The 25920-nt window shown below is 43.9% G+C and overlaps 2 protein-coding genes across 2 annotated transcripts in view; both read left to right on the top strand.

Annotated features, from left to right (window-relative positions):
* Nucleotides 1-741: 741 nt before the first annotated feature.
* On the top strand, nucleotides 742-15568 carry SMARCD1 (SWI/SNF related BAF chromatin remodeling complex subunit D1). Its single transcript, XM_083169650.1, has 13 exons — nucleotides 742-1050; nucleotides 1945-2132; nucleotides 6072-6114; nucleotides 6200-6322; nucleotides 6428-6550; nucleotides 7475-7591; nucleotides 10360-10461; nucleotides 10542-10703; nucleotides 10784-10881; nucleotides 10959-11094; nucleotides 14051-14173; nucleotides 14256-14357; nucleotides 14451-15568. The coding sequence occupies exons 1-13, from the start codon at nucleotides 895-897 to the stop codon at nucleotides 14502-14504; spliced, it is 1527 nt and encodes a 508-aa protein (XP_083025776.1). The 5' UTR covers nucleotides 742-894; the 3' UTR covers nucleotides 14505-15568.
* A 6054-nt stretch (nucleotides 15569-21622) lies between these two features.
* GPD1 (glycerol-3-phosphate dehydrogenase 1) overlaps nucleotides 21623-25920 on the top strand; it is a 35118-nt gene continuing 30820 nt past the window's right edge. The window contains exon 1 of the mRNA XM_083169651.1: nucleotides 21623-21778. Within this exon, the coding sequence (XP_083025777.1) occupies nucleotides 21735-21778 (44 nt within the window). The 5' untranslated portion in view covers nucleotides 21623-21734. The remainder of the gene's footprint in view (nucleotides 21779-25920) is intronic.

Raw genomic sequence — 25920 nt, forward strand, 5'->3', positions numbered from 1 at the left:
TCTATTTAAAATATTGCGGGTAGGAGCACCAAAATGATGACTGCTATGATAAGGGTTGATGGTGCTGGGAAAGGGGAGCGGGGTCAGAGGCGGAACTAGTGGGGGTGCTAGGGGGCACCAGCCAAAATCTTGCCTAGGGCGTCATTTAGGCTAGGGCCGGCTCTGAGGGAGAAGATGCCAAAATCCAAACCCTGCAAGTCTACTACCAGCATGCTTATTTCATGTGTGACTGGAGGTATATAACATGTATGTGGAAACTAGCTTTAAATAAAGACTGTTTCAGTGGAACATATTACATTTGGACTGGTTTACATCAGGATCCAGCACGGTTCTTGGACTGCTGTGAAGGAACCAGTAGAGGGCGCCGATTAGCACCACTAGCCCCAGTTCACAATGCGCATGCGCAGGAGCTCTCTAGCGCAAACATAGCGGTGTTCATTCATTATACCCATTCGGGGGATTACTTTAATCCAACCGGAAATGATTGCTAATAAAATAACTTGCAGCGGCCATTGGTAAACTGGGCTCTTTAAGTTTGCCGCAATAACATACCACGTATTATATCGGGCAGGGAAGGAGAAATGAGGTGGCATTATGGGTAGCAGCGTCTTTAGAGAGTGCTGATATGCCGGACGGTACCGGAGAGCGACAACGCCGCTAAACAGTTGAATGCAAATTGAAATTTGCCATTGTCCAATATGTCTGCGAGTGAAGAGGCCTGAAATATTCGACGCCATTCCCGGCATGCCAGGCTTTCCCGCAACCAAAATGGCGTCTGAACACTTCCGGTCTTTCATTCATGCCGGCCGCAGAGTGTAACGCCGTTCTGCAAGCTCCCCCGGCCCCCCCTGTGTGAGACGGTACTTCCGCTTCCTGCCCCATTGTTGCAGAGCGATGGCGGCGCGGGCTGGTTTCCAGTCGGTTACTCCGGGGGTATCCGGGCCCGCGGCGGCCGCGCTAGGCCCCGGGACGCCTGGCCCGGCTGTGAGAATGGGCCCCGCCCCGGGACAAGGGATGTACCGCTCCCCAATGCCTGGAGCAGCTTACCCGGTAAGAAAGCGCGAAATGGGGGCCGGCCTCCCTCTGCGCCTTGGGCGGCAGACGGTTGTCCGTTTACCGGGGCCCGTTATAGCAGGGCTGGCTGCCTAGTGCAGGAGACCTGCACCGGACGCTGTATTTATGTGTGTTTATATAGATCTATATCCCAATTAAAATGCTTTTCATAAAAAAAATAAAAAAAGGTGGGTGTATTATGTGTCACAATGATGTGCCCAGCTGTGTGGTGTAGTATGTTAACCAATTTTTAATAGGGGTTAGCAATATGCCAGCAGTAGCCAAATCATTCAGGATAGTCCAGATGTAGTCACAGAGGACATGGATAGCAGAGCATTGGCTGTTATCCCACTATATTTGTACTAATGCCCATTATTTGTACGGTGCTGCAAAGCTCTGCACAGTTGTATTTCGTACATACTACCTAGTAATGTCAATGCATAGTTATTAATGCTCCAGTAAAGTTGCATCAGTGTAATAGGTGTTTGTGAGCTCCATCCTCATCCAGCTTGTAGTTATGTGCTACTTTGTGTCCATATTATATCAAATCACAATGGTTATTACCCATAACGCTGAAGGTTTCAGTGTCACTGCCAGTAGTCCAGCACCCATCATATAATGTGAGCCAGGAGTGCTATATCTCACATTCTCCTTTTCTATTCTACAGCAGGAGAGATGCTTTTTGGGTACCAGTAATCTGTACATATCCTCATAAGTATAGCATGTCTCTCCCTTTAACATTTGGGGGGTTTTAGTGCCTGTATATACCAGAGTATTTTGTTTTCTACATAAAGATGTTGTATCTTCTGCCAGTAGCTGCCGTGGTTGATCCTAAAGTCTGTTCTATTTAGAGAGTACTCTAAGCTAACTCTTCCCGCTTGTTTTATTCAGCGGCCCGGGATTCTTCCAGGCAGTCGTATGACACCTCAGGGACCAGCTATGGGACCGCCAGGTTACGGCGGGAGCCCTGGTGCCCGACCAGGCATGGCCCAGTCAGGAATGGACCAGTCCCGCAAGCGACCTCCACCTCAGCAAATTCAACAAGTGCAGCAACAGGCTGCACAAAATAGGAACCACAGGTAATTAGAAGCGTTTCTACAAAAATAATACATTTATTGAAGTAAGTTTTATGTTCATTTGGAGTGTGTTGGCTATTTTTTAAGTGTTTTCCTGGTATCTCATTCAGGGGTAGATTTATTAAGCTTGGTGAAGTGATAAAGTGGCAGATGTATCAATGTGTCCCTAACATTTTAAAAATAACGGGTCCCGCTTCTCCTGCATAACGTGGAGAAGCAGGCACCCGTAGCGGCCGAATGTATTAAACCCCCCCCCCCCCCCCATCTGATAAGTTGATGACCAGCGTTAACGGCTCTCCTTATAGGCGTCCCGGCAGTACAGGGCATGCGCGAGATCTCACTATTACCGCAAGATCTCCAGTGCAGCCCCAAGCCAGCAGCAGGGCTAGCGTTGTCCCTGTAGTGCAGGGCTGGGCAACACCGGCCCTCCAGATGTTGATGAACTACACATCCCAGCATGCCTTGCATCAGTTTCAGCATGGCCACATAGCAAAACTAATGCAAAGCATCCTGGGATGTGTAGTTCATTAACATCTGGAGGGCCGGTGTTTCCCAGCCCTGCTGTAGTGGGTATAGGACAAAGCTATCCCTGAGCTGGCGCTGCAGCCAGGGCGATTAAACACCTAGGTGGTCATTAATACATCGCCCCGCTGCTAAATACTGGGGGGATTACAGGGGACAGCCCTGTCGAGTGTCGCTCCCCAGTTAAGTGTTAAATGCACTTAGCGCTGGTTAATACATCTGCCCCAAAGTGTCTGGTTTTTATCACCGCCAATCAGCTCCTACCTGTCATTTTTCAAACCAAGCCTGAAACTTCACAGTTAGGAGCTGATTGGCGGTAATAAAGTACCAGCCACATTATCACATCACCGAGCTTAATAAATCTGCCCCTCAGTTCTGAGTTTATGATGCTGAAAATCAATCGATCTCATTAAAATATAAAGTATATGTTTCCTCATGTAGCTGATCTAAATGGGAATCAGGCATATGTTGCAGCATTACCAAATTATACATATAAAATACTTTATTATCTTTAATACTATAAATTTTGCCTGCACCATTTTTGGACTTTGTGCATTTCAACCCTGCCCTGGATCCATTCACACAAGCACTAGAGTCGGGTGGACCCGGGAATCTAGGCAGGTGTGAAAGGGCCCAACCTGGATGATCCCGGGATTTAATTCCAGGGTATATCACTGCGTTTTCTGGTGTGAAAGGGGTATAATTTGCTTCTCTGTTCTAAAGAGCAACACAGAACAGCACCCTGTGATGGCATTATCATAGATGACTAAGTATACAAGATGCACAGTGGGTAGCTTAATGATTCCTCTAGAGTTGGGGTGAATATTGCTTTAAGGCCAGGTTATAAATGACTGGGGATGAGTGAGTTACTTTTGATGAGTGGAATATGTTGCTCGGTGCATTATGCACAGAGGCTGGTGACAATACTGTTGAGTGGGATTGGTGAATGGTAGCATAATGTATGGGGTTGGGAGGGGGTAGAAAAAAGCAACATAGGGGCTATCCAATTAACCCCCAAAAGCCGTAAAAAGTAGCGGCTTATCTGGGATTTGGTTTCGACCTGCCTCATGCAGTCCAAATTAAATCCCTGAAAACATCCCTGTTTTCGTGCAAAAAAAGGGCTCTGAGCACATAAACCCATATATTTCACTGAACCTTTGTGTTTTAACTAATTTTTCTTCAGTTCTTAACCTTTTTAGTGCCAATGTTGCTGTTAGAGATCCTCAAAATATCCGCTAAAAATGGCAGCGCCTCTCACAGCGACTGTTCTTTTAGTGTAAATAAATACAAATACAGCCATGTCCGTTAATTCGAAGTTTAGGTAAATATTGCAACCAAAAATAGAGCAGTCATTGTGAGCAGCGCTGGCGTTTTTAGCGGATGTTTTGAGGCGCTCACAGCAAAGTTGGCACTCCAAAGGTTAATAGGATTTCTGGGGGGAAATTATTGTGATAAAAGGTCAGGTTTTTTTTTTTTTTTTCAACCCTAATCATTTTTCACAGCTAATTGGTTAATTAAACATTGTAAGTAGGGTAGGTGGCACTGTAATATATTAAAGAGGATGGAGCTGTGTGTGGAAGTGTGGCTGTTAGTGGTGGTACATTTGCCTGGCTCCTGTGATTGGTAGCCAGGATAAAAGGCTCTAAAATAATACTGCAACATAGAAGATAAAAATATACTTTTCTGAAATGAGTGTCTGTAACTGCTGTACACAGACAGGGCTTTGTGCATGCAGTATGTAGTTACCACATCCAAAATTGAGGTTTCTGTAGTGGGTGTTTCCTTTTGCCAGCACTACAGTGTTATCATAAATGGCAAGCCATCAGCAATAACATTGCCTATACCTGGGTCTCGGCGACTGACCATAGGAGGTCTGATTCAGGTGTTGTCTGCTTCTCCTTGAGCCTCTGATACCCCTTTCACGCCGCACTTGTTAAACGGTATATTGCCGTTTTTTTCCCATTTCAAAACATTTAAGGCTGCAGTGGGAAAGTGCCAGAGTTGATTTACCGGTTAAAGATAACCGGTATTTCAAAACGTTTAAAAAGCAGAGAGACGTTTCAGAGACGTTTTTTATGCAGTGAGAATGGCTCTGAAACGGTATTTAGTTAAAAAAAACAAAAAAAAAACAGATTACAGACCTGTGATAGGCTGTCCCCTGCATTCTGCCTTGAAACGTGTTCAGGGTATTAAACGGGTTGACTGATGTGAATGGTACTTAAATGGTAATCTACTGTAATGTGAAGGCTCAGACCCGTTTTAAATACAGTTTAAAAATACAGTTTTTTTAAAACGTTTTGGCGGTATGAGTGACTAACCTTTCACTGAAACTGATGCGTAATGTGGAAGATCACAGGGAACCTATGCACCTAACCTTCTAACCTGGTCAGGACCCATGTAAAGGGAAAAACCCGGGTGTAAAAGGGGTATAATTTACATACTGTGATCCTGAAAATGACCTGGCACTCTTGTTTTTCCCCACCACTCCATGACATCCCCCAAAGTGTCCCTTTCTGCCAATAACTTTGCAGAATGAATTTTTCACCTAAAGCTACTACAGTAATGTACTTTGACGTATGACGCTGGGCCTACACAGACAGATACCTGTCCAATCTGTCTGGTGGGAACAAAAATATGAAAATATTTGGGAGCAAATAAGTCACCCATTTGCTCCCAAATGCTGGAAAACCTATAAACTATTGTTTGGATACATTTGTTAAATCAAACGTCTTTGACCAGTTTTTGAAAGGCATTTGAAAATATCTGCTGAGTGATTACTTTGCACATTTTATTTTTCATTTATTAACAGTTTCTTATATAGCGCGCACACATTCTGCAGAGCTTTACAGAGAATATTGGAACATTCACATCAGTCCCTGCCCCAGTGGAGCTTACAATTTATATTCCCTATCACATGTACATGCACACACACAGACATTCTAGGTTAATTTGTTGGAAGCCAATTAGCCTGCCAGTATATTTTTGGATTGTGGGAGGAAACCGGAGTACCCGGAGGAAACCCACGCAAGCACGGGGAGAATATACAAACTCCGCACAGTTAGGGCCATGGTGGGAATCCAACCCATGACCTCAGTACTGCATATGTGTATGTATATAGAATATGTAATGGGGGGGGCACCAACTTTTTTTTCTTTTTATATCAGGGTGAGCAACTATTTATAGTTACGCCTATAGTATACTCATTTGTATTTTGTCCTATAAAGATGTTTTAAAAAGAGTACAGGCAATGTTTACATGCGAGAGCATCAGTTGGTGTTGTGGCTCTTTAATGTCATGAGTGTTCAGGCCTGTAAGTTTGGTCCTCCGACACAAACCAGTTTTAATCACTGTACATCTTTGTATTAATCAGAAAAGTATCTGAATAAGTTGTCTGATCAAATTTGTTTTTCAATTTTAAAGTACTAAAAAGAAGAAGATGGCTGATAAGATTCTACCTCAGAGGGTGAGTGTGGAGGAAGGGCGATACCAGTGACCTGTGTGGGGAATCCTGTACAACATTGCTTTACGCCCTGTCTTTATTTCTTCAGATTCGGGAGCTTGTACCTGAATCTCAGGCTTATATGGATTTGTTGGCTTTTGAAAGGAAATTGGATCAGACAATTATGAGGAAACGTCTTGATATTCAGGAAGCCTTGAAAAGACCGATCAAGGTATACTAGACCTTATTAGCTGGCTGAGTGTTGGGGGATTTTGTTGAGAGTTTGTTTTTAATACAATATCTTAATATTTTAATACAATATCTTATCTCTGTATAGCAAAAACGGAAACTTCGGATCTTTATATCGAACACCTTTAACCCAGCAAAGTCTGATGCTGAGGATGGAGAGGGGACTGTGGCCTCATGGGAGTTGCGTGTAGAAGGTCGGCTTCTTGAAGATGTAAGTACTGGGCAACTAGGTGCCCATACATACTTAATTGGGTTCTAAATCCCCTACCGGTAGTCTGGTGTCATTATCTGATTGAAGCAAATACAGATTAAAATGAGTGTCCACATCATGTGATCTAGCGTGTTAGTGCTCAATTAGAACATGTACACCTTACAGAAACAAAGCTTAAGGTGCATAAACACTGGGTGATTTTGCCCAGAGTGTATGGACCGTTATAATGGGGATTATCGCTGGGCTGGAAATCTATTTTCCCTGGGGTGGATGACTTAGCAGGACGCAGTGTTACATGTCCTGCATTGCCTAGAAAACTTTGCTGAGCAAATCATTTCTCCTCTACATAGATTAAATAAATAACTTAACGTACAAGTGTTAAAGTCATATCAGGTGTACATGTTCATTGCAAATGGAAATCGCCCCATAGGAAATGGGCTGCAGAAATATTGTTGATCGTTAATAAGCAATTATCAGCAAAAACACTCAATAAAAATCTTGGGTGGTCAACACAGTTGCTGCAGTGGTTAGTACTGCAGCCTCAAAGCACTGATGTCATGAGTTCAAATCCACCACCCAAGTCCCCTTTTGCATGTTTTTGTGTATTTTTTGTGTGGGTGCTCATGACTCCTTCCACACTCCAAAAACCTACTAACCGGTTAATTTGCTTCTGACCATATAGGTGTGTCCGTGTGATGGTATAGATTGTAAGATCCATTGGACCCTGCACTGATGTGAATGACTAATACTGTATATAATCTATAAAGTACAGCTAATTATGTATAATGGCTATACCAGTGTTTCCCATACTTGGTCCCCTAACAGTTGATGTATTTCAGGTCATCTGTGGATTTTGAAAATAATTTTTTTTTTATTTTTTTTGGCACACTGCACCTACCAAGATGACACCATTTTGTTTTTCAGGCAGCTTTGTCCAAATATGATGCTACCAAACAGAAGAGGAAGTTTTCATCCTTTTTCAAGTCTCTGGTCATTGAACTAGACAAGGACTTGTACGGCCCCGATAACCATCTGGTGGAGGTAAGTGATGGATGTAAATTATTATTATTACATTTTTATTTATAAGGCGCCACAAGTGGTACGCAGCACCATACATATAGAACACATTAGAACAGTACAGGGTAAACCGAACTAGACCTAACCGTGACAGAAAATAAAAAACAGCACAAGTCACAGCACAAATCTTAGTACACAATACAGCTAAGATATAGGGAAGTGAGTGAGAGGAGATGCAGGTATAGCTTGTAGATGAGTAAGAGAGCTGTAGTTGAAATGCAAGATCATTGCTGTGAGAACAGGAGGGAAGAGGACCCTGCTATAAGGAGCTTACAGTCTAGAGGGAGGGGAGACAGACAGTTGACATGAGGTGCATGTAAGGAGACCTGAAGGCAAGAAGTGAGCATGGCAGGGATAGTCAGGATATGAGACCGCAGGAAGAGAGAATGGACAAAGTAGTCATCTCCCGCCTCCTATCCTCCTGTAGTTGAACAGTATACATCCTCAAATCTCCTTTACATAGCACATAAATGTATTAGTCCAAAATACTAATATTTGGAATCTCACACATCCATTTTTTTATTTTTTTTGCATCGCCTTTAACAGGGCTTAGCAACAAAAGATGGAGGCATCTGTAGTGGTGTCAGTGGTGCATTTTTTTGTTGAAAGTGCTGGGCACATTAAGGATCTATTTATCCCCCCCACCTTACAGTGTTTGTTACAGATGGTGCAGGACTATGCCTGTGCAAACCTATTTTCATACATGGAAAAACAAGACTTAAAGGGCGTACATATGTTGAGATGTGTGCTTAGTGTTTTTGCAATGCTACTTTCCATTGTCTAGATCACCCATAGAGAGAGCCCATACACATGCTGTGATTTGTGCGAAGTAAAATCAAAGGCAGGGTAGTGGTTCAGGGTGACGTAGATCGCAAACTCTGTACACTGAGCAATTTGCAGTCACTTGCTAAGCAATATGACTAGATTTTATCTGCATGCTCTGAGTATAGTGCATCGCCTTCACACAGAGCAATCTTTGCTTACTTCTAGTCAGATCACTTAGAAAAGAGCACAAAATGCTCTGCATATATGTCCCTCAAGAGGGACTTCATTTAGCCATGGCTAATTGATCCCCAGGGGTTAATTCAGTCAGCCCCTGACCACCGGAAGTATCGTGGTTTTTTTTTTTGTTCTTTGTTTATCTTAAAAGCAACCAATTGGCTTCTGCCTATGGGCAACATCTCCTTATATGAAGAATACTTGCTGCATCTTCCACCGAGTTTTCCAGGCAGTTGGTATCATTTTGGGTATAATCCATTCTTATGATAAAAGCATTCAGATATACCAAATGTCCTTAGAATTTAGGGGCGGGAGCAATGGACGCACTTGAACATTGAAAAAGAGAATATATTACATAAAAGTTATGTCAAGAGGAGAGTAAGAGAGCCATAGACATAAGACTGCTACCTTCAACAGAAAATGAACTATTAACAGGGGGGAAAAAGCACAGATATAAGCACAAGTCAAATATTTCACAGCTTGTCGTGATACACAAAAGGAAACTCTATAATCACCGGAATATGACCAAATCCATTATCCTATCTTACATGCAAAGTTGTATTTTCGTTTCACTTGTGTTATCAGTGGTGGTGTACTTCCATCCCTTTCATCTCACTCCAAGGCGTAGTACGTAGACCCCAATGTTAGATTGTGCTCCCACACTAGGATTACATTTCTCTTCATTTTCTGTGTATTAATACTTGGCTAATTTGTACTGATCAGTATATTACATGACCTTTTGTAACCCTGTGAGTGCCAACATCTCTGAGATGTGCAAAATATCAGCTAAAATTGCAAGCGTCACTCGCATTTGTGATCTAAAGTAAAATAAACCTTACGTAAAACATATTTCCTATATAAAGGTAAAACCTTACAGGTCAATATGATGAATAATACCCCTTTCACACCAGCCTAATTTCCCGGGTATGGTGTGAAAGGTTCCCGGGCCAAAATCCCATTAAAAATAGCCGGGATTTCAACCCTGCTATGGATCAGGGTTGTTCCTGGCTTCAACCCAGGGACCTGGCTGGTGTGAATGGGGTAGGGTATATTTACCCGGGTTGCCGGTCCTCGGTGTCCTGTCCGGCCGGGGATCCATACAGGAGGCGTGCGCAAATGATGGGACAGGCGTCGGATGAAGATGACGCAGCTCTCCGGCGGCAGTGAGGGCGCCTGAGAGCTGCGTCCTCTTCATCCAACGCCTGCCCCGTCATTTGCACCGCCTGTGTCGATCCCCGGCCTGCACAGAGGACAAGCAACCGGGGTGATTATTCTCACTGCCGACTGCCCAACTCCTCCCCACCTCCTGCCGGCCTCCTTCGCGCCCCCTTCACACACCAGAAAATGCAGGGACTTTTCTGGTGTGAAAGGGGCTGGCCCGGCATGATTCCTGGGCCATATTCCCGGGTGGGTCCCTGCATTTTTTGGTGTGAAAGGGGTATTAAAAAGGTTTTCTTGGCAAGTTTCACACCAAGTTTGACAGTCACTTGGCACTCAGAGGGTTAATACAGAACAATAAGTTAAGTTTTATTCTAAATTAAACTTCTGCCAATTGATTTCCTATTGAAATAATTCTGTTCTATCCTTTCTTGTGTATATATGACTTGTCAGGGTATCAGAAGTTTTGCTCTATTATACAACTTGGATTTCTGGTTTACAGTAATTCCTTAGGAATAAAAAGTACCAATGTGATTTGATCCATTACTAACTTCCCCAATAACCTGTCTGTACAGTGGCATAGAACGCCGACCACACAGGAGACAGATGGATTTCAGGTCAAGCGTCCAGGAGATGTGAATGTGCGCTGCACTGTGCTGCTGATGCTGGACTACCAGGTATACCAGGTGTAAAGCTAATTTAGGACCTGCAGTTATCAGACGCTTGCCTTCATCGCTGCTTTTCTTGCTTTTGTCAGCCTCCTCAGTTTAAGCTGGATCCCCGGCTGGCTCGTCTCCTTGGGATTCACACCCAGACTCGCCCAGTTATTATCCAAGCCCTTTGGCAGTATATTAAAACCCACAAACTTCAGGATCCACATGAGCGAGAGTTCATAATCAGCGACAAGTATTTACAGCAGGTAAAGCCTATTATGCATTAAATCATTTGGCCTACTGCCATTTGTTCTGTTTTCACCATTGAATGTATTTCCCATTGCAGATCTTCGAATCTCAAAGGATGAAGTTTTCCGAGCTCCCGCAGAGACTTCATGCCCTCCTCATGCCGCCAGAGCCCATCATAATTAACCACGTCATCAGGTAATGAGAGATCCTAAAGTTACTGTTCTTCATAGCGACACTGTGTAATTGTCTAATGGCACATATATTACTAACAGTGTGGATCCCAATGACCAGAAGAAGACTGCATGTTATGATATTGATGTGGAGGTGGATGATACTTTGAAAACACAGATGAATTCCTTCCTGTTGTCTACGTCTAGTCAACAAGAAATTGCAGCTCTAGATAACAAGGTGAGTCATAGATCCAACTGACATAGATACAATCTAGTTGTGCATGGTCAGAATATCTACTGATTAAAACATACTCTGAAGCATGGCCTGTCCAAGCTATTGGTCACCTGATTGTCTAGAGCTGGGGTAGCCAACCCTGGTCCTCGAGAGCTACCAACAGTGCATGTTTTGCAGGTCTCCTCACAGAATCACAAGTGAGCTAATTAGCTCCATCTGTGGATCTTTTAAAATGTGTCAGTGATTGAGTGCAGCTGTGCAGCAGCTAGGTTGTCTGGAAAATGTGAACTGTTGGTAGCTCTCGAGGGCTAGGGTTGGCTACCACTGGTCTAGAGAGACCATAAAATATTATAGATGGTCTTTTTACTACAGCTGCAAAGTTCCCTCATGGGCCAAGAAAGTCCTGCACTTTCTTTTCAAATATCAGTTTTCGCCCATTTTTTGTGGCAATTTCGATTCATCATGTATCTGCGAAAATGCTGCAAATTCACTTGGTATTGGTGGATCTGCGGCCATGCCACTTTGACCCCCCCCTCCCCCCAACCCAACCAAGGCATGGATGATAATGTGATTGAATATTTAAAAAGGTGAATCTGGGCTGTTTTTGTCGCCTGGCGAAAATTTCATCCAGGATTAAATATGGGCCTGAATGTCCTTAGAGTTAATGCTAAGTTCATAAATATTAGAATTTAGAAACGGGGGAAGGGGGGGGGGGGGTTATTGCACCATTGCAGTGGTAAACAACCCCCTTGACACCTAATAGGATCGACTGCATAGCAAAACATAGTAGATTGGCAAAACGTTTGTAAATAGATATTAAATACGTAACATTGTATTTTTATTTGGGGGGGGGGGGGGGTTGCTTTGTTTATCTCCATTATTCATTCTTGGTTAAGGTCCATACACACTGGGCGACTATGCCCAGCGTGTATGGACAGCGATGATAGCGTTCATCACTGTGGGGAAAGCCGCTCAGTGCATACACACTGAGCGGCTTTCCCCCTGCCCGGCGCCGATGGAAGGGGGGGGGGGTGGCGTTGCATAGCGGAGCGCTATGCAAAGCCGTCCTGAAAGCCGCTCATCTGTTGGTATAACCAGCCGATGAGCGTCTTTCACGGCGATGTTGCGGGAACGCGCAGCAGCACTCATCGCCGGGGCATACACACTGGGCGGCTTTGAGCTGAAAGCCGCTCAAACCTGCGGTTTTTAGCGGCTTTCAGCTCAGTCGCCCAGTGTGTATGGGCCTTTAGTATATTGCACATCACAGCTACTCTGCTGCCTTTGCTATTGATTTCTTGGGGGAAAAAAAATGTATGCACGCGTTGAATGTTAAAAACTACTACATGTAAAATATGTGTAATTAGTCTATCTGGGAAACCAGCAGCCGTGAGTTCTTGCTCTCTAATTGAGGTGTTTAACATGTCGTCACCCCTTGAGGCGTCATTAGTGTGTTCTGTAGTTTGAGCAACCTTCACTAATTGAATATTTTGTACAGGTTTTAATATGTATGTATCAGCCGCTTCCTTCCAGAGATGGAAATTCTTCACTTCGCAGCCAGCAGTTTCTTACTTCCAAGCAGCCTTTTCCCACGTGTGCTTTCTAATGTGTTGCTGCTTTAGGTTTTACTTGCTGTTCTTTCTGTGCGCAAGTATAATATCCCATATGCAGCCAGTGGAGTTTAATTTGACTCTGCCTTGGGTAATGCTCACAGAAATTGGTGATCATATACTTGATGAGACATTAAACTAATTATACAGTGATTGTATGATATTCCTAACTTTGTGGGTCCCTGAGGCCCCTTTCACACGCTCCTGCCGGGCGGCGAAACCCCGCACAGCCAAAAGCCGTGCAGTACACAGAAGTTAATAATGGACATGATTGTGTCCATTCACACGTCCCGGCCGCCCAGTTGCAGCCGGATGTCACCACTGGAAGGGACGGCTGCCGGGCTGTGGCCATCCCCACCATTCTAAACTTCTGTGTGCGGCACGGCTTCTTGGCTGTGCAGGGTTTTACCTCCCGGCAGGAGCCGGAACGTGTGAAAGGGGCCTGAGACCCAAAAATGACAGTATTTGGGGTCCTACTTAATGGTTTCTGGCTTCCATCATAATCTATGAAACGTAGAGTAGCCTGTAATCTCTCCCCAAGATTTTCTCTGCATCCACACTCATTGGCTAGATTGTGGTAGCCCTATTTGATTGGCTAAACCCGGGGTTCATTAAGATGTGCAGTTTCCGGAGTATTTTCATAGCTGCTGCTCTATTGCAAGTGTACCCCTACTGCTGGACAAACTGCTCTTATGGCTTTTGTGCTGCTCCCTCACTCAGCTACTATACTGTAGCAAGACAATGTAATGCCCTTGCTGCGTTCTGCGCTCAGCTACGACCCAGATGAGAGAGGGGATGTTATGGTTGAAATGAGAAGCAGCAAGCGCACACAAGAGCTGTTTAGATCTTCTACTTTCCTCTGAGTCATATTCTTCCCTTGAGGCTCTGAGGGATGTAGTTTGCTGCTGCTGCACCATTACAGAATCCTTGTGGTGTACCCAGTGGTTAGTTCTGATGCCCCCTCAGGTCCTGGTACTTCGTGCAATCTGCTGGTACTGGTCTTGTCAATAGTACTATAGTGTGTAAGTGCAGATGGTTGTTCCTTGGTGTAATAGACTGGAGCAGTCTCGTTAATCCATTTTGTAGTACTGGGATGGCAACTGTTACATAAGTGGAACTCAGGGCAAGTTCTTCTCAAATGATCAGCAGTGTAATGTGTGTGTGAGAGAGCGCACGTGCTTGGCCATCTTATTTTTCTAATCTTCTGATTAGAAATACTGGACAAGGTCAAATGTAATGGGGTACTTGTTGTCCAATGTTAACTCATAGATTGTTAGACCAACTGCCATATTGTTAACATGGTGCTTTTGTAGTGGCGTTTCATCCTGGTAGTTAATCTGCATTCTTTTCAGATTCATGAGACCATTGAAACTATCAATCAGCTGAAGATTCAGAGGGAATTCATGTTAAGCTTTGCCCGTGACCCTCAAGGATTCATCAACGACTGGCTACAGTCTCAGTGCCGTGACCTCAAGGTGAGTAAGACTGTCATTGGGAGTAAGCGCGTAATGGTGGTTCCCCTTTTTCTAAACCTTTTCTCTCTCCTTCTCCCCTCAGACAATGACCGATGTTGTGGGTAATCCCGAAGAGGAGCGCAGGGCGGAGTTTTATTTCCAGCCATGGGCTCAAGAGGCCGTGTGTCGGTACTTCTACTCCAAGGTACACATGCGTTATACGCACATCTGTACAAACATCTGCTGTATTTGCACTTCTGCTGTTTGTGTAACCTATTCTGTGGTCTTTCTTTTATAGGTGCAGCAAAGACGTCAGGAGCTGGAACAAGCTCTGGGAATTAGAAACACATAAAACTAGTTCTGGCCAAATAGAATCTTCCTATGGATGTATTTAATGGGGTGTTCTTCATTGCAAACATTTCGGCATCTTCTTGAGGCTTTAGGAAGCTGCTTTAGAGTGTTAATGAGGCCTCTACCAAATGACTGACAAGTGGAATAAGGACACACTTATAGCGCTATTTATACTGGTCCCAGATGATATATTTAAGGCCAGGAAATATTTTGAGGGCCGACTTCTAATATACCGTAAAGGATCAAGTATTTTTATCTCCTCCCTCTTATGTGTTTTTTTTTTTTTTTAATGTTCTATTCGTCACATATAACCTCCTATTCTCTCTATCACCGATGGGGCGGGGGGTGTCAACAAAAAGTAGGCCTTGTCTAGTCCTTTACTTTTTATTGTGCTCCTGATGTATACTGTATGTAAAGCAGCTTTTCATGTTTACTCATGGACATACTGCATAGAACTTTAAAGTGTATAGTATCTATACTGTGGTGGAAGCCATTTTGTGAGCTGGGCCTGTGTTTATGGGATGCAGACTTTCATTTTTTCAGGAACTAAAATAAGACCTCACAAAATGGCCGCCTCCACTGTGTTTAAGCGGCGCTTGTACACTTTAACAAACTCCATTAACTAAGTATAAGAGCACTGCTGAAATGGGTCTTTGAAAACCTCTAAATGGCAGTCCCGAAGACTATTTTACCTGTGCCGTCTTGCATAGGTATACCGAATAAGGTTAGTAGTTTTTGTTAAATGGAAAAGGTTACATATTTTTGGACTGAGAAATTGGTCTGTAGATTTCATTAATGAAGGACTGTGTTACACAGCAGAGTGTACAGTAACATATTACAGCATTTGCAGTCTGATGAATGGGCTCTAAATATGCTGCTTTGCTTTCCAGGGTACATCCCTTGAAGCTTTCCCAATCTCCCTCACTGAATGTGCCCTGAGCACCTCTATTCTCATAAAATGTAGCCTTTTTTTATTTTTAAACGGATTATGGTTTTGATGGACCAAAATATTGTTTTGTATCTTGTAGTCATTGCCAAGTTTTAATAAAAGCAAATTCTGACTAAGACCAGCGTCTGTCAATTTAATTGTAGGCGTAATACTTCATTGCCGAACTTGAGGTACAGCCAAAAGTATGATTTTTCTCTAATGTAATGTCATTCTATATTTTATTTATTATGTTTATCTCCTATAAAAGCTTGGGTTTGTGTATCTAACCTTGTTATCTACCTCACATCAATTTGAATCTGTTATAATCCATTTTTATGGAGCTTGCATCGGTCTTTCATCAAGATTATTGAACACGAGAATTATTATCCAAATTATAACCCAAAAGAGGAGCAACCCAACCCCACCTGCATATTTCTAACATGATTTTGGACAAATGGACTGCATAGTTCATGTGAAGGCAACCTGTGGCTCGCCAGCTTTTGTGAAACTACAAGTACCAGCATACCCTGCAAAAGTTTTGCTATTGGAGTGCTAAAACTGAGGCATGGCATGCTGGGATTTGTAGTTTCACAACAGCTGGAGTGACACTGGTTGCCTACACCCTTGCATAGTTGGAGTAATGCTCAGCATTACTTTCTCAAAGCACTGAGGTCTTAAGGTGCATACACACTGTACAATTTTTTTGACCATTTTGGTTGAAAGACATTTCCATTGAACCCAGTGTCCTGGACGAAAGATGTTGAGAAAAGATATTGTCAACAAACAAACGATGAATGATGATGCGCATACCCGCCAGTTGTTCATCAAGATTGTTCGTCAACTGTGCATGCAGCTCAATTTGAATATCTTTCAAAAAGAGCCTATAAACTGTAGCTAGATCTTTCGTCTGACGTCAATATCTTTAGTCAACATCTTTAGTCCAGGACACTGGGTTCAATGGAAATGTCTTTCAACCAAATTGGTCAAAAAAATTGTACAGTGTGTATGCACCCTTAGACATGTGTGTGTGTGTGTGTACACATGACTTGGGGAATATAGATTAATTCCACTGTGGCAGAAACTGATGTGAAGGTACAACACACACACACCCTGCACCCATTTTTCTTTTTTAATAACCCTCAGGAGTCCTGCCGCCCTGCTACAGAAATCACTCAGTGGCGTGGCTGCCATTTTACCAGTGCTCCAAGTCTCTTGGAATATGCCCACCTTGCCATTTTCCCAGAGAGATGGGCATGTGCATTAGACTTTAGAACTGCTGGCTAGAGGAGTGGGGCCTCCTCCCTTCTTAAGATGCCTGTGTGTGAATGGACACCTATATGTTCTCTGTAATGTGCTGTAGAAACTGTGTGCAGTGTATATATAACTGGTAACGAATGGGATATTGAGCATTCCTAGTTACGGCATATTTTCTCCAGAAATTAATTTAGCAACCCTGAATCAGGTAAGACTTATCCCCAGATGTATCAAGCTTCAAAAGTGATAAAATGAAGAGTGATAAACAACCAACCAATCAGCTCATGCCTGACATTTTTTAAACAGTCTGTGACATGACAGGTAGGAGCTGATTGGCTGGCTGTTATCACTCTCCATTTTATCACTTTTTGAAGCTTGATACATATGGCCCTTAATATTCTGTATGGGGCTGCACAATACTCTGGTAACCGTATAGTGAGCACCTGTTTTATTCCTCATTTGTACTGGGGTATGCTGGGAAAAAATCCTGTACAAAAAAAGCTGCAATTTCCATTTACACACTGTTTGACCTTCTGCTAATAGTTACCATGCTCGGGCTTTCAAATCTGGTTAAGGTGCCCATACACAGTACAATGAATAGATGCGTTTTTGACTAGAATGCATTGCATGTGATTTTCGTGCGATCCGAACCTAGTTCAAAAAGTATGTGCTGCACATGGGAGCGTGCATTGCACCTGAAGAACGCACAGTGGGGGTTATTCTGATTCACTCATGCTGTCACTCTCATGCTGCACTGCAGGTTGTGCTGATGTAACGTGCAGAGAGTTAGATTTGGGTGGTGGGGGGTGGGGGGGTACTTCAAACTGATATCTATATTGCAGTATAAAAATAAAGCAGCCAGTATTTACCCTGAACAGAAACAACATAACTCACCCAAATCTAATTCTCTCTGAACATGTAACATCAGCCCCACCTGCAGTGCAGCATGGTTTTGTCCATGATAGAGTGATTGTACCTTTCTGAGTGAATCAGAATAACCCCCAGTGTATGGGCACCTTTAAGCAACCCTCACAGTACATTTACAGTTGGGGCAGAAGGGGGATTGGAATGTTTTTTTTTTTTTTTCAATAAGAACAGTAAGTAATCCATCCTATATACAATGTCTCAACAGTGTTTTATGATCCTATTTTTAAAAATAATTTACTTTTCTGTATCTATCTGATCTATATTTACATGTTTCCATACAATGTGATTTACTTCTCCTCTGTACTGTAATCTGTTATTTAGAGTGAAGGAAATAATCCGCACAGTCTCTTAAATGATGTATTGTCAGCTATTCCCTATACATGATGTATTGCCCCTCATGGGCTAAATATACATGGGGAGGTGCTGCCCAGGAATTGGATAATAATATGCCAAAGAAAAAGAAAAGAATTCCTACAAGGGGCACTCTAAGCTGATACTTGTGCTTGTTCAGCAATCAATTAATTATTTTGGTGTCCCAAGAAAATTGTTGATAAAATATAACTTTTATTAAGTAAGTTTAAAAGTTGCGAAATATGTTAAAAACATTGTGAGCATTAGTGAAAGACAGTGCATAACATGTGACAATAAATTTAATCTGTAATCTGTTATGCCAATTAGTGCACAGTGTTTGCTGGGTCTTTGCTCTGCACTTTTCCACTAAAGCAGAATAATTTTACATGGTTTTAAAACAAACTTTAAAAAAAATGAATGTTGGTATTCATGAGACGGTCTATTACATTATATGAATGTTTAATAAAACGCGGTATACAACTGTGCTTCTGGACGGCTAAATTGATTTGCTGCCACTTTCTATGGATAACATTGCAAATTGGCTGGCGCATAGTGTAAGGCAAAAGCAGCAGGTGTTTGCCCCATTCACAGCCACTGTAGTGGCTGCTGGCTGCAGGGTAGAATGTGAAATCTAACGCATGCCCAGGGAGGTGGGCCGGTGTGTGACAGTGCATCAGCACTAAGCTGATGTGCTGTGAGGTCTGACTGATAGCTGGAGTTCTTACTCCCTCTCTCCAGAATCAGAGATGATAATGCGTCTCAATGCTAGTGCTTCCTGCTTTGCCTAGGTCAGTGATGGCTAACCTTGACACTCGAGATGTTGTTGAACTATACATTTCAGCATGCCCTGCTACAGTTTTGCTATTTGGCCATGCTAAAACTGATGCTGGGATGTGCAGTTCAACAACCGCTATAGTGTGAAGGTTAGCCATCACTGACCTAGGTAAAGAAGCAAAGCAGAAAGAGCTTATGGTGTCTTCCCTTGGTATGTACCCAGTACTCTTACTTAGACCATGCTGTGTAGATGACCAGAAATATGTGAAGTGTCTAGTTTAGGTGTGACTACACGGTGCCCATATACTAGTAAAATATGGTCTTTTTTTCACAATTTCCACCAATTAGGCTGATAAATCATGTGAAAGTGCCAAATCTTATGGGAATTGCCTCAGGTTCTGATCTGATGTGCGGTCCATATTTGTCATCCCGCAGCCATGACTGGGATTGCATGCAAAAACACTGCATACGATGTATTGTATGCGATCCTAGCCGGGTCCCCAGGGGTCAGTTGCTGAGGTATTACATGGTAGTAGTAGTAGTATGTTTATTTATAAGGCGCCGCAAAGTGTCCGCAGCGCCGTACATAGCAAACAAATGACAGGGTAACGTACAGGGTGTGTTGAAAAGTACAGTATAAATAGGGGTATAGCTGGTAGAAATAAAATCAGCATCAGTTCAGAAGTAGGTGTCAAAATTGTCGAGGAGACTAAGGATGAAGGAGAGGAAGGGAAGAACAGGACAGGAGGACAGGTGAGGTAAAGAGGTAGGGTGAGTACGTGAGGCAGGAGGACCCTACTCATAAGAGTTAACATACTAAAAATAGGTGGGTGGACGAACGAAAAACAGCAGGATAAATAGGAACGGAGGCAGGATAGGAGGATCAAAAGAGGTTAGGAGGAGGGATAGGCTAGTCGAAAAAAGTGGGTTTTGAGGGAGCGCTTGAAGGAGGTAAGGGAATCAGATAGCCTGATGGGTGGCGGGAGGTTGTTCCAGTGCAGGGGGGCAGCGCGAGAAGTCTTGGACACGGGAGTGAGAGGAGGTGATTAGATGAGAGGTCAGTCGGCGGTCAGCGATGGAGCGAAGAGGACGGGAGGGAGTGTGGATAGAGATCAGTGAAGAGAGGTAAGGAGCGGTGGAGGAGGAGAGAGCCTTGTAGGTGGTGGTGAGGAGTTTAAAGAGAACTCGGAAAGGAATGGGGAGCCAGTGAAGAGATAGACAGAGGGGGGAGGCGGAGGTAGAGCGGCGGGAGAGGAAGATGAGCCTAGCAGCAGCGTTAAGAATGGTTTGGAGAGGTGAGAGGTAGCCCAGAGAGAAGGATGTTGCAGTAGTCAAGGCGGGAGATGGCGAGAGTGAATGAGAATTTTGGTCGCGTCAGTGGAGAGGAATGGTCTGATGCGTGAGATGTTGTGTAGGTGAAAGCGGCAAGACTGTGAGAGAGCACGAATGTGGGGGGTGAAAGAGAGGGAGGAGTCAATGATGACACCGAGGCAGCGCGTTTGGTCGGTGGAGGTGATCTCGGTTTCACCAATGCTGATGGAGATAGTGGGAGAAGAGGGGATGGAAGATTAGAAGTTCAGTTTTAGCCATGTTTAGTTTCAGGAAGCGTTGGGTCATCCAGGCTGAGATGGCCGTGAGGCATTCGGAGACCTTGGACAGGAGTGATGGGGATAGGTTGGGGGAGAAGAGATAGATTAGGGTATCAGCATAAAGGTGGTAATGAAAACCATAGGAGCTGATGAGGGTGCCCAGAGAGGTGGTGTAGAGGGAGAAGAGGAGAGGGCCAAGGACTGACCCTTGGGGAACACCGACTGGCTGCGGGGTAGTAGGAGAGGAAGAGCTCGGAGTGGAGACGGAGAAGGAGCGATTGGAGAGGTATGAGGTGAACCAGGAGAAGACCTTGCCAGTGATGCCAAAGGAGCGGAGGGTGTTGAGTAGGAGAGGTGGTCAACAGTGGTAAGCTGCATGCAATGCTTTGACATGTTAGTGTATGGGGCCTTAAGTGTGACATGCACTAAAATCAATGGGTGTCCAGAGCCGGGCCATACCATTGACTATCACCATGATTAAAGTGACGGCCATTCAAGTGTACTAAAACAAATCTTATATTTGGTGCTTGGGATCTCTCGCCTGTATAACAGTTCTTTTAACAACAACAAAAAAATATATATAGATGCATATGATATATGTTTAAATTGAGATGTATCACGTCTGAAAGAGATAAATCGGCTTCTGTCACACATTACTAGATAAATGACAAGATTGGTTATTTGGGCAGCTTTATCTCATGTAAATGTGCTAATGCCTCTAAAAATAGTGAAGTTGTCCCCAGCAGCCAATCAGATTATGTCTAACATTTCTCTATTGCATCCTAGAAAATGATAGCATTTGATTGGTTGCTATGAGCAACATCACCTTTTTTCATATTTGGAAGCTTTAGTTTAGTCAGTAAGACTTGCTACATCACACTGTTTTAATAGTTGAAGACATGATGGGGGAAATTTACTAAGATGTGTATTCTACTTAACGTGTGATGTTGCTATGGGCAACCAATTAGATCCTGTCTACTATCTTAGAGAGTGCTAAATAAATAAGAAGTTTCTGATTGGTTGCCCATAGGAACATAACATGTGACGTAGAATACACATCTTGGTAAATTTCCCCCGATGTGCTTGAGATTCTACCACGCAGGTAGCCTTTTGTGTGGGCCGTTTAGTGTATTGGCTTTAATTGTGCAGCAGCTCCGGCTACATGAGCACCGGCCTGAGACTCAGCAGCTGCTGTACAGTACACTACACACTGAGCACAGTCTCTATCAAAGCCGGCACCCCGCCAATCGCAGATGAGGGCGTGGCTAATGAACACATGTTTAAATGCCAAGAGTTTGGCGCTGGCTCGAAAAAGTGAGGAACTAGTCGGAGCTGGAGTTACACCCTGCAAGGTGACAGCAGCAGCGGCGCAGGACAGCAGCTTACGACTACTACAGCAGCCGGATTTATGGTCATGGCTCTGAAAGTCTGCATCGTGGGATCTGGCAACTGGTCAGTATATATAATAGACGCTCAGCGCCCTCTTCCCATACCTGTATAAATGAGGAGGCTGATGTCGTGGGAGCTATAGTTGTCCCATACAAGAGAATGGGACTGTGCACTTGACAGGCATGCCTTTGTTTATTGTACATTCAACAGCAGCAGGACATAATCCGCGCATAATACATGCTGAGCTGTGTTTCCCTCAAATCCTCTTCTGAGCAGTCACTCCGACATTGTAGCTAGAACACACGGTGTATTGTGTTATTTACTTGCTGTAAAAGCAGTTATGTCCACCACACTGAAGAGATTTACCGCCCCCTCCCAGTGCCTACACCCCATACCCAGTGCCAGCCAGCAGGGTGGCACCACTCCATGTTCCCATGCTGATCTGATGATCGGAAAGTGATCGCTCTGCCCCTGATGCAGCTGTACTAGTATATTCCTCTGCTGATTTGTATCCCAAGGATCTCTGATGTGACAGTGACATAACCTCTGTGACACCGGTCTGTCTGCCTGAGTGAGCAAATTCCAACTTTACCAGCTGTATCCTCTTACCCCACAGTACAGAGATCTCTGCATGCTCAGGGGAAACTGCATGTACTGTATATCCTCTGTAAACCATGGCACTGACTATACAGAAGATTTGTAACTATAAAATCCTGCCGAGTGCTCTTCAACAACTGGAGAGATGTTATCTCATTGCTATTATCGCTGCTGTAGACGTGTTCTGCTTAGTTATCAATGCATTCATTGGCTGCCCACCTGCCAAGCAAAATAACTCTGGTGGTGACCATTTAAAAGGGTACCTGGTTGAAAGGTCGACATCATATGGTTGACATTGTCTATAAAAACTAAAGGTCAAAAATGACAATGGTCCACACATGAAAATGTCAGCATGAGTATTTTGGATTTTTTTTTCCCATTGTTCTTTTTTGTAATTTTACTATACCCCGAATGGGGGAGGTAAAGTGTACCAAGCACAGAGAGCCACCTTGGAACCGCAAAGCTATAATGGGATGCATTTCAAATCCCGGCGGTCGAAATCCCGACACTTTGTCCCTCTATGGGTGTCCACGACACCCATAGAGTCTCCCTCTATGGGTGTCGTGGACACCCATAGAGGGACAAAGTGTCGGGATTTCGACCGCCGGGATTTGAAATGCATCCCATTATAGCTTTAGTGTGCCAAGTGCAGCGGGCCCGCAAGGAGGGGCGATCCACGACCCCCCCCTTGTCAGGATTTCAGTGGTCGGGATTCCGGTGTCGGGATTTTGACCGCCGGGATTGTGACCGGACCCGCTATAACGCCATCCTGAGATGATAGAATGGGGGATATGCATCAGTGTGTGGAGAGCGATAAAGGCACTGATTCGGACATGCTTGCTAGGCTTCGTGTTTTTGTCGCCTAGCGAGCAGTTTAACGCCATTATCTTTGATATTTATCGATTTAACCATGGCCTTAGAACATGTGGAAATGACATGGTCGTCCTGACCTTTATTTATTTTTAAAATGTTGTTACCTACTGTACGTTCCTACTGTTCTGGAATACCTGGCAGACTTAATACATTCCTTAGAGTTCTGTATTTCCTCGGGAAGTATTCCAGGATCTTGGGGTCCTACATACTTCTCCAGTGATATGCTTTGGATAGATCATATCATGATGTCATGAATCTCTTGGTGAAGCTCAAATCTTTTTCCTTAAACAGCAGATCCAGTCAGAAAAGTTACCTTGTGTGCTGTGTTTCCTGTACTGGCCTTGACTGTGACATTGCCTTTGGCAATGTTACCTACAAGGCAATTTAGTGTGCCTCTAACAGAAGTAACAGTAATACTTTCTCTAAAGCAATACTGTGTGATCTTGTGGGCACAACAATACCGATAACTTATACCCCTTTCACATCATTTTTTTCCCATTTTAAAACGTTTAAGGCTGCAATGTGAAAGTGCCATATTACTGCTTTCACATTGCAGAAATGGGTAATGACACGGTATTCTTAAATGGGACTTTAAAACGGGTCTGAGCCTTGAGACCTTTCACATTGCAGGTGAAAACCGTTTTCAAAATCATTTAATACCATTCAAACATTCAACCTGTTTAACCCCCAAGGGACACGTTTCAAGCCATTGAAATAGAGCCATTCACACTGCCTAAAAAACGGCTTTAAAACGTGTAGGACTCTGCTTTTTAACCGTGTTGAAATACCAGTTAACTTTAACCGGTAAATCAACTTATACAGACCTCACTGAACGTGCACAGCTACACTGTAAATAGAAGAAAGCTGTTAATTGTGTGGGGGGGGGGGGGGGGGGGGGGTTTGTTCCAGTAAAATGCTTTTTTAAATTTGTGCTGGGAAAGTGGGTTGAAAAAACATTCAACTTACATGCTATTTATAGATATTGTTTGAAAACTATTTCATGCTTTTTTTACGTTACCATTGTACCAACATGAGAACACACAAGACTTAAGGCCCCCATACACTATACGATTTTGGGACGATTTCATCCGATTTCGGCACTTTGGGCCGATAACCGGATGAAATCGCCCCAAAATCGCAGGTGTGTGATGTATGATCCGATCCGATGCGCGGTCCCGTGCGCATCGGACCGGATCAGGGAGGTCGGACGGTCAGCACATAAGATCATCCGACCTCCCTGTATGCTATGCATATGCCTGCCCACCTGTCAGGCATATGCATGCAGACACCGGGGGGCGGGGGAGCACGGCGGGCAGACACACTGACCTGGCTGGGCAGCTGTGATCACAAATAGCAGCGCTGCCGCTGCGGGACGGGACGCACAGTGGCGGCTATTAGATTTTTAAAATCCCTGTCAAATGACCGGCCGTTCTGTGATTGGCTGAGAGCTCTCTCAGCCAATCACAGAACGGCCGGTCATTTGACAGGAATTTTGAAAATCTAATAGCCGCCACTGTGCGTCCCGCCCCGCAGCGGCAGCGCTGCTATATCTGATCACAGCTGCCCAGCCAGGTCAGCATCACTCGCCGCACCCGGCACCCGCCGGGAACTCATTTGTTTGCCGCCGCCCGCCCCCACTACCGCCGCCGCCCGCCCCCACTACTGCCGCCGCCCGCCCCCACTGCTCCTCACCGCCCTGCAGCTCCCCATTTGTTTTACATGTGATAAATCGCAAGCGATTTATCACATGTAAAAACTGGCTCATCAAGTGCCAAATTGTATGTGAGCCTCCCGGGGAGCTGCCGGGCGGCTCACAGGAGAATTGGGTCCTACTTGTCCTAAGGACAAGTCGGCCTAATGTATGGGGGCCTTTAGATTGTGCTGCAAATCGCGTAGTTGTGGGAGCTGCACCATTATCTTTTGCTTTGATTTAATTATTTTTTATTAAAAGTTTCTTATAGCGCACACATATTCCGCAGCGCTGTACAGAGAATATTTCAACATTCACATCAGTCCCTGCCCCAGTAGAGCTTACAATCTATTTTCCATACCACATGTACACACACAGACATTATAGTGTTAATTTTGTTGGGAGCCAATTAACCTACCAGTATATTGTTGGATTGTGTGAGAAAACCGCAGTACCCAGAGGAAACCCATGCAAGTATGGGTAGAATATACAAATTCTGCACAGTTAGGGCCACGATGGGAATTGACCCCATGACCTCAGTGCTGTGAGGCAGTAATGCTATCCATTACACCAAGCCTAGTCAACTTCAGTCCTCGAGAGCTACCAACAGTTCACGTTTTCCAGCTCACCTCGCAGGTACACAGGTGCACTCATTACTGACTGACACATTTTAAAAGATCCACAGGTGGAGCTAAATACTTCACTTGTGATTCTATGAGGAGATATGGAAAACTTTAACTGTTGGTAGTTCTTGAGGACTGGAGTGGGCTACCCCTGCATTACACCATTTGTACTGCCATGCACTTTTCATGTGTGTTTGTTTGTTTGTTTGTTTTTTTTACATATAAAAAGGATAGGAGTGATTACTTTCAGAAAAAGTTCAAACAAGTTTTATTATATATGAATTCTTTGCACACTTAGGCAAATAATAATAATAATATACAAATAACATTAATGTGCATGTGTTAGGCAAGGAATAAGGGAGTAAAACTATTTATTTTATATGGCTTTAACTTCTGTGATAAAGTAAAGGCCAATACACACT

The sequence above is a fragment of the Crinia signifera genome, chromosome 2 (assembly GCF_055691185.1).
Source record: "Crinia signifera chromosome 2, ASM5569118v1, whole genome shotgun sequence".
Taxonomy (NCBI): Eukaryota; Metazoa; Chordata; class Amphibia; order Anura; family Myobatrachidae; genus Crinia; species Crinia signifera.